This window comes from Leuciscus leuciscus (assembly GCF_965113295.1).
Source record: "Leuciscus leuciscus genome assembly, chromosome: 2".
Lineage (NCBI taxonomy): Eukaryota > Metazoa > Chordata > Actinopteri > Cypriniformes > Leuciscidae > Leuciscus > Leuciscus leuciscus.
In genome coordinates, this window is record NC_138726.1 from 51,254,761 (window position 1) to 51,270,434 (window position 15,674).

General features: G+C 36.3%; 1 protein-coding gene across 1 annotated transcript in view; it reads left to right on the plus strand.

The window, feature by feature from the left end:
* focad (focadhesin) overlaps positions 1–15,674 on the plus strand; it is a 66,150-nt gene that overhangs the window by 25,053 nt on the left and 25,423 nt on the right. Inside the window, exons 10-13 of the mRNA XM_082155534.1 lie at positions 963–1,153; positions 1,236–1,496; positions 13,574–13,678; positions 14,843–14,944. Coding sequence (XP_082011660.1) covers positions 963–1,153; positions 1,236–1,496; positions 13,574–13,678; positions 14,843–14,944 — 659 coding nt within the window. The remainder of the gene's footprint in view (positions 1–962; positions 1,154–1,235; positions 1,497–13,573; positions 13,679–14,842; positions 14,945–15,674) is intronic.

Below are 15,674 nucleotides of genomic sequence, written 5' to 3' on the forward strand. Positions count from 1 at the left end.
TTACATGCATCCAAGGTCAAAAAACACATTCATTTTCTTCATAATACACATTGAAGCATCACCTCTTCTCTCACAGTGTCTGAAACCGTTTGTTCGAAGATTCAGTCTCTCTAAACCCCTCCCTTCCAAGAGCCTAATCTGCTCTGATTGGTCAGATGGCCCAGTCTGTTGTGATACGTCTACCGCTTACAGAATGTGTCTGAAATTTGAGCTCCAGTGGCTTCCTGAGCACTTCTACACACAGTGATACAAACTGGAACGATAGCGTTGATTTTACCGTATCAGTTTGAGCGCGAGTCCTCATCCTTTTGAAGTGCATTGGTTTTGCGATTTCTCGACATGTCAAAAAATCCCACCGAAAATTTTATTGAAAGAGACATCTAATTGTAGCAATGTTAAAGGCTCACGGAGGAAGGAGGCGTGAACCGGCGAACGTTTAACATGAAACTTTAATCCAAAAATTAACAAACAACAAAAAAGTAAAGCGGCACCCTTTCGTGGATTACTGCCTCACAAACATAAAATAAAACACACTATAAAGTCCAGGCCTGGTCCTCTCTCGTCTTGCACTGTTGACACTCCTCCTTTTATACCTCCGGAGCTCCTCCGCTCATTAACACTTGCACCTCAGGCTCGCTCACTCGCTCCATTCCCACGGCTCTCGGCCCCTGTAACGCTAATATCTATCTTCCAGAACATTATAGAGATTTGGGAATGGGCTCTTTTGACTTGGGCCTGTAAGCAAGACCCGAGCAATGCCTGAACATTCTTAGAACACCATAGCAACCACTTAGAACACCATAGCAACCTCTTGCAGCCATCTACATCACCCTAGATTGATGGCGGCAAGTTTTGCACAGGCAAGCACCATTCGCATTCATTCACAAAATGTAAAAATCTTTCTCAAAATGAGTTATTGTATTCATTAGTTTTAACTATAACTTCTTTTGTCTCTTTGCTAGCTGTGAAGATTGTCCCACCTGAGGTGCCGCCTCCCTTTGGTGCATCTTTGCTGGTAATGCCCTTGTTACAGGTGCTGTCCTGCTCCAGCCTCATGGAAGCCCTGACAGACACGCAAACGCACTTGAAGAACCTTAAACTGGCCAATTCTCTGTTGCAAATGGTCCAAAGAGATCCCTCCGATCTGAAAGAGGTAGCACAAATTATTATGCACCCATTTAGAAGAGAGTTTTCGAAGTATTGTGTGATACTGGACTTTGCACTTGCCTCTACAGGACTCCACACAGCTGAGTTTGCCTCTCAGCACTTGGTACAGCGAGCTTCAAGTGTCCACCAGCGTCCTGAAGCGAATTTCCCTAGACGCCATGTCTTCTGTGGAATGGCTTTACTCCCTGCAGTCTTCTCTCCCTGTCTGTGAACACGTCCCAGATACCGTTTGTCTTCTGGTCTCCCATGTTATCGTCAGCAGTCACGGGGATCTCTGCAGGTTAGCGTTGGACACAGCTGCTGCCATCGCCGAGGCTGATCCCGCTAAGGTAAAGTCTGCATCTCAACGTTTAGTTTTGTGATTCTGCTGTATTGCAGTTCTGTATTATTAATCTACTTGGTAACCAAAGAAGTTACCAACAAGTTTAGGGGATCATTTTCAATCACTCCTGTGTTCATGAGCAAAGCATTTAACCATTTGTTTCTGTCCCATGCAACTTAAAGCAGTGCCGGTCCTTTACGCAAAGTACGCAAGTTGTGTAGGGCCCCCAGAAGTCTTGGACTGAGTTAAAGGGGAGGTATAATGCCCTTTTCACAAGATGTAAAATAAGTATTTGATGTTCCCAGAGTGTGTATGTGAAGTTTTAGATCAAAATACCCCACAGATATTTTTATATAGCATGTTAAAATTGTCAATTTTTGATGGTGAGCAAAAACGCACCGTTTTGTGTCTGTTCCTTTAAATGCAAATGAGCTGCTGCTCCCGGCACAGAGGGCGGAGCTTCAACAACTTGCACTCACACCGACATGCACTGAAAATGTCAAAAACGTTTAGCCTTTTATGTTCAAACCGGATTCATACAATAATGGAGAGACTCAAGAAGAAGTGACAACATGTATAATGCAACAGGACGTTTCTGAATGGTTAGTTGATGAATTTATGTAGCTTATGTGTAGTCATTGATTAGCATATTCTGTCTTGATAATCTATAAATCGTGTTCCGGGGGCGAGGTTTATGTACATTTTAGGGTTGGTGATGTCACTAACCCGGGAGGAATGTCGTGTTGTCCCGACCAGCCGTTTGTTGTAGTCCTTAAAAAGCGATTTCTTTAAAAGCAAATATCTCCCTTTGCTTTGAACTTTGAGCATTGTAACTTTGCAGAAGTTGTTTATGCTCAAACAGCAACATTACACACTAACTAAAGTTAGAAAAGTGAAATCATAATCAACCACCCCTTTAAAGGAATCTTTCACCCAAAAGTGAAAATTCTCACCCTGTTTGTTTCAAACTCCCTTATTTCTCTTGACAAATTTTGACGAATGTTCGTGCTGACATTGACATCAAATATGATCCTAATAATTATGATGATAAAGGCTGAGAATCATTAAATGGATAAATTCTATTCTGTTTAATAGATTAAGTAAAGAATAATTTACGACGGGCAGTTCAATTATTAGAAAATAGCGCACACCCGAGGCAGAATGCGGCTGCGACGCAAAAGTGAGAATCATTTTCTAATAATTCAACGGACCAGAGTAAATTATTCTGCTTATACTGTGGTTACCACACCTCAAAACATTGTTCAGATGATATTTTTTAAGACATTTGTCAGGTTTTTGTCCTTAAAACACTCTTGTGTGTAGGACTAATTTCTTACGTCATTTTAGAGCTAGTAATGGAGACTTGAGCCATTGATAGCAGACTAATGCAGTTAATAATGCAGTTATTAGAGAGAGAGAGGGAGAGAGGTTAGGTGTGTGTGAATTACCTGTGAGTCTGTGCGTCTGTCAGTGTTTGGCAGCAGCGTCTCTACTAATAGCAAGACTTTAAGTTTATCTGCTTCAAGAACAGCGCCGTTATTACCTCGCTAGTGAGAAATGTCATGTAGCTTTTAAGTAGCTAAACTATTGTACTGATAAAATCATCATATCAGCGCTGACAACACGTTTCTGTGCTCGTGTGTGTGCGTTTGAGTGGAGAGAGAGCAGGAGAAAGAGAGTATGTGATTTCCATACATAAAGAAAGTGTAATTTTGAGGCAAAAACATTGACCAAGCAAATAAATATAGTAAACAATAGGATAAAAACGTTGTCGTTGTGGGTTTTGGTTCTTTTGCTGTTGTAGGCTGTAAAGACCTTTGAAATAACTGAAATCATTTATGCGAAGTGTGATATGGACATGTAATGCGGTCAAGACCAGCCTGGAACTACTTTAGCCGTGCGTTTCCATGAACATAATTGCACACATTATAACGTTCATTAACCAATCTGATTCAACCATTCAACATGGTATAAATAAAAATAAAACACAAAAAATCTGAATCAACAGTTTTAAAATGAATTCACAGCATGGTAATATACATTATGAAAAGTTAATGTTCATTTTGAGATTTACAAAAATTTGATGGAGACATAAAATGAGTTATGTAAACAAATTAGACAAACTACCTATACTCTACAGAGATTTTTCAAAAACTATTGTGCATAACTGTTCATCTTTTTATAATGCAAGTGATTGGCCTCCATTTGGCGTTTAGGACTATAAAGGATTTTCACAAAACATATAGAGGCTGTATAACAGTTCTCTAGCTGAAATGATGAAAACCACAGTCCTTTACACATGTAAGAGCACCACATTGTTCCTTGAGTGACAGATTTTTTTTTTTTTTTAGGAACACAATAAAAAAAAAAAAAAAAAATCCACTCATAGTAAAGCTTTCATTTCTATCCATTATCCAGATGTCAGTGTTACTAGGCAACATGCTCAGCCTTAGAAACTGAAGCAGTAATTACTTTAGCTAAATGTTAAATGAAGGTGTATATCATGGTACAGTGGACCTGTACTTTACTCCACACTTACATTCATTACAGAACGCCTTTGGGCTCTCATGGACACAAATTCATTGAGACCAGAACGACTGGTAGCCAAGAGCATGGAAAGCGTGTGACCTGAGGGAGGATGTGCAGCCCTGCAGGACTGTTGTAATCACACTAACTGGAAGATATTCCAGGCGGAATATGCATCATCTGTCACGGGCTAAATGCCCTTATTAGAGGCCTTGGCTGGATGCTGAGATTCGCTCTCTACTGCTTTCCGATTAGGGCTGGGGATTTATTGAATGCTCACAGTACAGTGATTCCGCTGGTGATAGAAATGATTGAGTTGATTTTATGGTATATGTGTTTTATTTGACCATTAGGTCTACTAGAATTTGACTAGTTTTACGGCCTTTCCCTGTCTCACAATATGCAAATATGAGAGTGTTAAGACATGTTTTATAGTATATCTTATTTAAATTTCAGTAACACAAACAGTGAGTGAAAATAATTTCAACAAATCAGTTCAAACTGGCCATTTCAATGAACTGATTCAGTGATTCATCTGTGTCATCACTCAAAAATGTCCATTGAAATCCCAATGTGGCATTTCATATATCAAAATATTTTTGTTAAATAGAATATTGCCATTTATTGCTATATGGGTGCATATAAATGTAAAAAGTAATTCTTTCTTGTGTTCATTTAGTGAAAAGCAGTATGAAAAATATGCCTATAATGGCTTTTCACAGTGAAGTAGCTCACCAATACCAGCAGCTCCCCAAATAATGACACTCTTCTATATTAATTTGTTAATTTTTAACCTTTAATAATACCAGCTGATAGGGCTCTCTGTATGTTTGCAGCATTATGTGAGATATATTTTTTCTTGAGAAAAATTTACATGTAGGCTATCTACTGTAGCCTACCTAATATTTATCCGAAAAGTCAATAATTGAAATCATGAAAATTGTGTAAAATTCTGTTTTGTTACCAAATGTTTTGACAATCACAATTACACCTATTGTGATGCAAGTTTTTTTTTTTTTTACATCCCCCCCAATCCATCCGTTTCTCTTGAGCAATTAAAATATTGTGATAATACCGTGATAAATAAATACCGTAATACTGTGATAAAAGCTCAATCAATTAATCGCAGCATGAAAATTTGATACCGGCACATGCCTAAATGAGAATCATCAAATCAGCATATTCTAATGATTTCTGAAGGATCATGTGACACTGAAGACTGGAGTAATGATGATAAAAATTCAGCTTTTCATCACAGGAGTTAATTACGTTTAAAATATATTAAAATGGGAAACTGTTATTTTAAATTGAAATAATAATTTGTAGTTTTGCTGCTCATTAAGCCTGTTAATTGGCTTGTTGTTGGGGGTCAGAGGTTGTGCTGGTTTCAGAGGACCATGTCTCTCCGCTGTCATCTTACAGGGAGGGATGCTGAGGGGTTAATCTCCAATTAGAGGTTAGAACAACTGCCATGGTGTCCCTCCTCGAAGGGTTAAAAATCTTCTCAAGGGAGGGAAAGATCCGCTATTCCTGGTTAGTGGGGGTTTGTTAGGGAGTGGCTTGTCTGGGGAATTGCTTTACAAATCCTAAAGATAAATTAGGATAGATGTATTACATGATGTATTTTAGACGCCGTCTTTGCACATTTATTAACCGTCTTAGAAACACTTTCCTTGAATCCCGTATACAAGGCTTTGATCCAATTGGCCACACTAACGAAGCAGTTCTGTCTGGCAACAAGAGAAATATTGCATGATCAAACCTTATTAAGGCTATTAAGGCTAAGCACTATTGAGCGTGTATTGCACATCTCCAGTTGAGCATTGCAGCTGGGAGGAATATCAATAAGCCCTTGCTTTTACATCATGTGTTAAAAGCATGGAGACTTGTATATTGTTGTAATTTAGAATCAGTAAGGTTTGTAGTTCTGTATAATGTAGTTAATGTTGTTTAGTTATTGAATAATTTCTTCGTTTATGATTAGTGTTCTTGTGCCCTGTTCATTTTAAGCTCTCTTCTGAAGCGACTTTATATTTTGTATACTTTTTAATAAAAGGGTAAATTCATACTTTGTGAAGGGTAAATTGCGGCAAATAAAGTTTATACAGTGATTGTCTTTATTTAGCCTGAACTTTTGAGGTTCATTTGTGATTTAATAATATTTTAATTGCATATCTGAATTAATTAATTAATTTCACTTGCAACCAGTGTAACTTTAGTATCTATGATATACTGATAGTTTTTATTTGTATTTTTTTTGTATTTTTAGGTTTTATTTTTTTTATATCATAGTTTTCATTTCAATTTTAGTTTCTGAATCTTTTGTTTATTAGTTTTAGTTTTTTTATGTGTATATATAATTTTTTGTTTAATTAGTAGCTAAAATATTTTTATTTAATTTCATATCAGTCAATGTTTATTTTATTTAAAGTTTAATTTTAGTTAATTATAATAACCCTGCTTTCAACCACTTAACTGACATTTTCAAGTTTACTCATTGTGAAGACCACTAGTCAACCTAATTTTTCAGAATCATTATATCTCACAATATTTTATTCCTTTGAGGGATTTATTTATGTATAAAAAAAAATTGTAGTTTTGAATTTTGAGGACTTTACAGTTTATTACTGATATTTATATCTTTTTGGAAAATGTTGACTGTTTAAATAGCTTTTGCATAGTAAAAGTAGATGTTAAAGTTTACACTATGTAATTTTTGTTCAGAATTAATACGATTTGAATGAGACAATACATCATCAATCCATCTTCCACAACCTGTTTGTGTCTTACCCTGATTCACTATGGTAAGCCTATTATAAGTGTTTATATTTTAGACCTGTTGGGATGGTTTTCGTGGGAAATTGCGTACATGCGTCGCTCGCCCGTGCGTGTCTCGTCATATTCGTAAATAGAGAAAAGTTGCTCTGGCTACTTTGAAGCAGGTATGGAGAGGTTAGTTTCACAAACGAGTGAGAAAGTTTGACATGGAGCAGCTAAATCTAAATCAATGGGAATCCCCCATTTTAGAAAAACTCAGAACAGAGGAGAGTCAGCTGGCAAAAAGAGACTGCGACAGAGGTCGTAATAAAACAAGAACCAACATTGGCTTGGCTTTTTAGAGATGGCAAGGACTGAGGGATTTGAAATGTTGTAAAAGCGTGTTTGGAGATGGTGTTTTTATTACTGAACAGGTTTAGAAAGATATTTTATTGAACAGATAAATGGCCATATGTATATCTCTCTAACAGCATTATCTATTGTGAAGGGTCAATTCATTAGGGTTGTTGTAGTGCTGTGCTGGATTTTATTTTCAAGGAAGTACTGTGTCTATTAATGATCATAGTTACAGTAATGTCTTCAGCTAGTCAGCTTGAGATCCTTTCCGTCTAAACTGGTTATATCTCTGAAGTCTAGTAGTGAATGTTTTATGAGCAGTGGATAACCAAATTCATCCACACAGTCACACTGAGACAAAGGCGCACAACCAAAACAATGTTCTTCTGCAAAATGCATGCAGTTTTTTTTTTTTTTTACCACTAAAAGTTATATAGTCTACCCTTAAATGTTGTGTTGGAGTTATACAGTCAATACTAATTAGGTTTCCCAGTGTGCACACAGTGTCTTAAACTGACAGGCATTGTTCTGGGTCTTTTCTTGGGCTTGATCTGGCCCTCAAGGGTGTAGGTCTGGGAGGATGGGGTCTTAAGTCCAACTCTGATACAGATTCCTCCAGAAATCATCATCATCATCAGTAGAGTCTCAAATAAAAGCTGTATTTCAAAAGAAGCCCTGGATCAGTTTAGGCACAGTTTTGTTGGTTACTCAGTTATGAATAACGTTGGCCTTGTGGGAATGTGAGCCTCATTTTCCGGCGGAGCACAAGACAGCGATATAAACCAGCAGTCACCGCAAAGCACTTCGTTTGATGCCAAAAACATGAAATGCATTAGTAAAGCTGCTCTTGGGTATGCACTCAGATTTGAGAACATAATCCTCAATTCAGGTGGAGAACGTTTCCAGGTCCTTCACACGGTCCACAGGTTTTCACCAGTTTGTCACTGCTCACTGTAGCCCCTCAGTTTCTCCTGAAATCAAGCATACCTTTCATTTTTATTTTGCTTTAGCTGGGAAAACACTGGCCTTGGGCCAGTCTTAGTATTATAGAAGCTTCTCGAGTAGTGTTTATGCTACAGAAAACAGCTTGAGAAAAAAAAGAAAGCGAGAGAAACAGGGTGTTAGTCAGATGGTTGGAGGGGATTGCAGCAACTGTTGGAATGAACTTCAAAGCCCAGGGCTCTTTGGCGTTCTTCGCCCGCTGCATGAGATGGATAACTTGTGACAGTCTTGCTTGGTTTAAGTTGAATGAGATGGATGAGAAGAATAAGAATTTGCCCTCCCACCCCTCCTCCATCAGCCCCTCGCTGTGATGAGCATGTCTCGTTGCGTTATTGGCCCCGGCATTTCTTTCGTAGCCAGTCATGAGCGATTTTCCTGATTATCTGTTATTTTAGCCTCCTTATTTCCTAAACTTAGAAGCTCGTTCTTCTGTGTGCATGGTCATTCTCTTCATCATGTCACTGTTTTTTTTGTTTTTTTCTCACCTTGATTTCTTTCTCAACTAATTCGAATGATCAAACCTTAAAGGAATAGTTCACTTAAAAATGAAAATTCTGTCATCATTTACTCTCCCTCAAGTTGTTTCAAACCTGAATGAATTTCTTTCTTCTGCTGAACACAAAGGAAGATATTTTGAAGAATGTCAGTAACCAGACAGTTGTTGTGCCCCATTGACTTCCATAGGAGAAAAAATATATATAATGGGGACCATCAACTGTCTGGTTACCGATATTCTTCAGAATATCTTCCTTTGTGTTCAGCAGAAGAAAGAAATTCATACAGGTTTGAAACAACTTGAGGGTGAGTAAATGATGACAGAATTAAACATTTTAAGTGAACTTTTCCTTTAATAATGCTATCAAAGCTAAGGTGAACTTCATTATGCAACAACTGAAAATAATAATAGTTCACCCCCCCAAAAATTCATAATTTTCTTGCCCTCATGTTGTTCCAAACCTGTATGAACTTACTATATTTTGTGGAATTTAAGCTATTTTGAAGAATGTTTCAGTGTTTTGTTTTGTTTTTTGTACGTACAATAAAAAAATCACTGGGATCCAATGTTGTTTCTTCGTATGGATAAAAACTGTTAAAACATTCTTCAGAATATCATATTTTTTTAACTTCTGCTTACTTTCTGTGTTGCTTGTTGTCGGATCCCTTTTTCTCTATTTTGTTCCTTTTTTGCTGCTTGTCGTTTTTCTATTGTGCTTTTCAAGGGTCTTGCCGTTGCATTTGTTCTACATGCTTTCATTTTTAATTAAATTCTTTGAAGAGCTGTTTGAAAGGGTGGGTTGTTTAGAATTCCCTGTGATCGACTGATGATGATTCATTTAATTTCTGTCAGCTTAATGAAAATAAAACTGAGATGAATATTTGTGGCTCTTTTACTGCTGGTAATCAACTATAAATCCCATAACAGCAATGTCTTAACCCCGTTTTTTAATTTTAACATAAAGAGCCATTTGTTCCAGCTTAGATCTTTCTGCTGTTCTCTTTGCATGCATAACATTTTTGATGCATTGATGCATTCAATTTTTCTCCATTAAATGTTTAAACTGTTTTTGAAGAAATCTCTTATGTTCAAAATAAAATCGTGAAATGTTTTCTATTTGAATAGTATATTTTATTTATACTTTGATTTTAATTGCTTGATACTAAAAGACCACATCACTCTTTTACTGGCCTCATTGCACTGGCTACCAGTAAAAAAAATTCATTGATTTTACAATGCTATTTTAAGGCCCTGCGTGGACTTGCTCCTCAGTATATTAGTAATCGCCTCCACTCTTATCTACCTTCAGCTCCCTGAGGTCATCAAACCAATTACTACTTTCTGCTCCCCTCTTGCTTTTAAGATCTGAGGGAGATCAGGTTCTCTCAGGTGTGGCCACTAGACTCTGGATATTAAAAGCAGTTTTCAATCTTAATTAAAGGCCTGGGGCCATATGTATAAAGCCGCTCAGAGTAAAATTTTAGTCTGAAGTCTGTCAAAATTCTAAGAATGACATAATTTTACTCTGATACCTAGACTTAAGAATAAGTGAAATTCATAAAGGTTCCAAAATGTTAAGACACTCCTAACACTTAATTATTAACTTTTATTTAAGAGAGTTGAATAGGTATCCTAACCTAGTTAGGAGTAACAAGATGACAGCAAAGAGGAGGTGAACACACACTTTCAAATGGAAATATAATGTTGGAAAGTTAAATGATGACGGAGATAATAAAAGTTTGAAAGTCAAGATATTATTTTTGTAACTGACCTAGTAAGAAATGTTATATCTTCTTCCAATCTGCAAATCAATGCTCTAACTGCAGAAATTAAAGTATTATATACTCTTCAATAGCACTATTGTGGCACTTACCACACCAAACATTCAGTGGTGGCCAAAAGTGTTTTTTTAATGACCCTACAAGTTTTACTTAAATATTTACATATGTTTTAAATATGAAGGAAGAAGAAAACACTAAACTTAGTGAAGATATATCTGACAAAATTATTTGGCAAAAAAGGCAAACTACAGCTACAGGTTTTAGAAAAAAAAAAAATTACTGCAACATAATCAGTTATTATTATTTCATTGGTCCTATCTTGTTTTTACATGTGTTCATAATTTCTTTGTATGACAGCCTGGCCAGAAATTGTGTCTGCACAATTTTGCATGTTTCATTGTGTTATATAATTACAACTAAAACAATCGAGTCCAAACATAAGTAAACAATATACTTACAAAATCTTTTAACACATTTTTAATAATATTTGAATAAAGGGTGAATATGTCATAAATAACTTTTGGCCATGTGACTTTTCAACTGATCTTCAAACCATGCGGCAAAATCAAGCTACTTTTATGAGGATTGCAAGCTTCCCCGAGTTGTTGGATCCATTGATGGAACTCATGTTCACATCATTGCTCCAAATGTAAATGAGGAGACATATATCAAGAGAAAAGGATTCCACAGCTTAAATACTAATTTGTGATGCTGTCATGCAGTCATGCAGCAGTGACCTCACCCTTGCAGGCTCACTATTTGCTAATTCAGAGGTTGAGGGCAGCCATTTTGAGTTGACATCATTTTAGTCTGTAGTTTGTAACACTTAAGTGTCACGTCAGTAAGCACTTAAAACTCAGTCTTAAACTTTACTGAAAGTTGCTTTTAGCTTCTTTATAAAAGTCTCCTACTCTTAGACAAATCGTACTTTTTACTACGATTTTTTTTACACTTAAGTCAAAACTTAAGACTATTCTTAAGAGCATTTCTAAGACGTTTTATATATACAGGCCCTGTTTATACTCCATTGCTTTTGTCATATGTGCATTAAAGTGTATTTAATAGGTTAGTTTTCTTGTAAGTTGTTTTCTTTCACTTAGGGTGTGTTCACACTTTTAGTTCAGCTCTCTTGTTTCTTTTGGTCTGGACCAAAAAAGAAAAGAATACATTTAGTCCTGGTTCGTTTGGCATTCATACTGTTATTTTTAAGACTGAACCTAAAGATAAAAAAAAACAAAAAAAAAACATGTATTTTGTGTACATAGCTCCCATGATGAGAAAAAACAGGTATGCTTCAGCATTCTGTCCTTTTTAGGGTCGCATCTTGTGACATCCCGTCCTGTTTTACAGTTGTAATCAATATTAAACCCCCATTGTAAATCAGTTTTATTGGTAAAATGTTCAGCTGTTTGCAGTGAACAAATCAAACAAAAGGAATTTAAATAACTTAACATAACTAATGTTTTAAGTGTTTTCCCCAAAATCAACTGAAAATGCAACTTTTAATTAATGCAAAATTATTCAACCCCCTGAATTGAATCCTCACAACAGCACAAATCTGCAAAACAGGTGTTGTCTCAAACACACCTGATGTAATTAATCAAGGGCTTCATTAGTTGCACCAGGTGTGCTTGAGCTAGAACACAAGAAATATCTGAACTGGCTAGTTTTGTTGAGTGTCACGTTTGGCTGCATGTTAGAAATACGGTTAAGTCAAAAGAATGGTCCATAAAGTTAAGAGAAGATATCATCTTCACCTTCACAAACAAGGAATAGGATACAAAAAGATAGCGAAGGCACTAAATGTTCCTAGAGACACCATTGAAAGCATAGTTCCCAAGTTCAAAGTTAAAGGAACAGTGGTTGCACTACCTGGACGAGGCAGAGAAATGAATGCCAGAACTCCTACTGACCCAAAACCACAATAAAAGTCTGCTCCAATTTGCTTGAAATAATATAGATAAGCCACAGAAGTTTTGGGATTCTGTTCTGTGGAGCAATGAAACAAAACTGGAACTTTTCGGCCCGATGGAGGAAGGAGAATGAAGCATATGCTGAAAAGAACACTGTCTACAGTTAAGCATATTGGGGCTCGGTGATGCTCTGCGGCTGCTTTCCATCCTCTGGCACTGGAAACCTGCAGCGTGTGGAAGGCAAGATGGATTCATTGAAGTATCTGGAAAAACGTCAAGCCGCCAATGAGGAAGCTGAAGCTTGGACGTCATTGGACCTTCCAACTGGACAATGATCCCAAGCACGTCTCAAATTCCACCAAGACTTGGTTGCAGAAAAGTCCTGGAAGATTCTACAGTGGCCCTCACAGTCACCTGACCTGAACCCCATTGAAAGTCTCTGGTGGGATTCGATGGCGGCGATTGCAGCGCGCAAACCCAAGAATATTACTGAACTAGAGGCCATTGCTCATGAGGAATGGGAGAAGATTCCTCAGAATCTCTGCCAGAAGCTGGTGTCTTACAACTGTCTGTGTTCTGTTTCAGTCGAACCGCTCCAGAGTTTGTTTGGAAGTGGACCAAGACTCATTGGTCCACACCAGGGTTCGGAAGGCAGCGTTCACACTTATTCAAAAGAACCGCACTAGCAGCGCAATCTCACCAGGGTCAGTTTTAATCGAACCAAACCAGCCAAGTGTGAACACACAATTAAAGATCCTATTATGCTTTTGTTACATTTTCAACTTTCTTTAGTGTGTAATGTTGCATTTTGAGTAGGTTTCCGAACTCCCTGAAACGCATTGATTGTAGTCTTGGGTTTTCCTCCGTCACAATATTCCTCGTTTAAATAATTAAATGATTAAAAAGTAGTGTGTTAAAACTTGCGGTTATGGTAATGGCGGTGTCATTTCCCAAACATGCTCGAAGCGGTTGACCAATCACAACACACTGGTCCAGCCGACCAATCAGAGCACATTGCAAGGAGGGGCTTCATAGAGACAGGAACTAAACCGAGCGATACTGACAGACTGGTTAGGGAGGAGCTGCAAAAATGTAAAATATGGGGAAAATAAGGTGTTTTTTAACATTTCAAGCATGAAAACCTGTTCTAGTCGAGTCTAAAAACTAAATCAAGACTTCGTAAAATGGCATAATAGGTTTTCTTTAAATATCTATCCATTGTTTGCTTAATTGTTTTTCAATTTACCTCTAGGTGCCATGTCTACTTCCTGTCCTGATGTTTAAACTGGGCCGAGTGTCCGATCCAGCTTTGTCTCTCTCTGTTCTCTATACTCTGCCAAGACTGGGAACCCACAAGGTACAATTTTCTTGATTTTGAAAGTTTTATCAAGAAAGATAGTTGGAAGTTAAATTAAATGTGTAGAAAACTAATCATTCACTGTTATTAAATTGTATTAAAAAGATACATTAACATGTATGGCAATCAAAATTAAAAGGATTGTTCACCCAAAAATGAAAATTAGCCCATGATTTACTCACCCTCAAGTCATCCTAGGTGTATATGACATTCTTCTTTCAGACGAATACAATCTGAGTTCTGAAGCGAAGCGATGTAAATATGAAATATCTATATTTAAAGCTTTATAAAGTGAAATAACTAGCTTCCGGCCAAACAAACATCAAGATTTCACTTAAGTCTAAAGCGCAACTTATGCGAGAAATGCGATGTTCTGCTGATGTTTACGCTACTCCATGACGCACTACGCTACTTCCAACGTCACAAGTTAGACTTGTTTATGTCATTAGACTAGGCACAATTTATTTTATTTTTTTGGGTGAACTATGCCTTTAAGAATACAGAACCATTAACAGGTTATTATTGCGCAGTTCCACAGAAATATGAATCTAGTCCGTCTGCATGGATTTGGGATACTTTGCTTCCTCTGTTGCTATGGCAACAGCTCACCTGCACTGTAGGCAACTCCAGCCATGAACCTGACCACTGTCTGTGCCATTGTTATTCATTTGATTCCACTAACAATTCATATTATTCATAAATCTTGTATGCCAAGTGTGTACTTCTGTAACATTTGGCTTGCTAGTAAAATGCTGCATCAACAAAAACATATTCTGTAGCTTGCACAATGAGTGCACACTGTACTAAAATATGAATAAATGAGAGAGGGGAGATGTTTGGTGTTTTTGCTGATGTTATTTTATATGCTTAGGCACTCTATCATCAGCCTTGGAATGGGGGTGGCAGTGTTTTGCCCTTTAATGTAGTCCTTAATTTGAGCTTTTTGTAATCTGTGAGATACTTTTATATTTAAAAGCACAGCAGAACACAAACTGGCCTGTAGGTCACAGACAAAGCATTAAAAACATCAAAGAATTAGGTAGTATGTTGCATATAATAACTAAACTAAGCTATTAGCTAAGTTTGCATATATCCAGTCCTGTTCATCGTTATGTTTTGGCATTATGTGTATGTGTGTCCTGACTGAACTCTCGTGTCTTGTAGTTCTGTATCCCGCAGGTGCTTCATGTTCTCCAGACTCTGGGTAGTTCATCCAGACTGAGGCCTGTGGCTCTGCGGCTCTTAACGCTGTTATGGAAAAAACAGGTGCAGTTAATGCTAAAATAATTCAGATCTGTTCTTTGTGTGTTGTGTCAGGTCTATGAGAGTATGATGCATTGATTCTGTTCATTTCTTATGTTGAAAATCAGTATTTAAAATTGATGTATTTCCGTTTTACCATTTTGGTTTATATTTATATACTATTATTTATTATTATATTATATCAAAAAAAAATATATATAAATATAAATAAAATGTACAGTATATATTATCTAAAAATAAAAAATAAAAAATAAATCATATATTGCTATTGTTTTATGCTTTGAAATATCATTATATTTATATATTAATATATATAATTATATTTAGGTCTGAGATACTTCTGTTTTTGTGTATTAATTTAATACAAATTACAAAATATTATATTTATTTATATATTATTATATTTAAGTCTGAAAGGCTTCTGTTTTGTCTAATAATTTAATACAAAATAATTCATTACAATTAGTATTTTTATATAATATTATTAGCGTGTGTAATTTAAGTTACTTTTTTAAAAACCATTTTATTTCACTGTAATTAATGAAGTAAAAAATATTATTATATTAATTAAACTTTATTATTTTAGGAATGTCATTAGTTCACAGAGAATTTGTTAATAAACAAATTAAGCTTTATTATTTCATATTGTAATATACACATTTTGTTTTATCCTTTGAAATATAATATTATTTTTTATATATTATTATCAATAATTGTATTTAGGTCTGAGAGA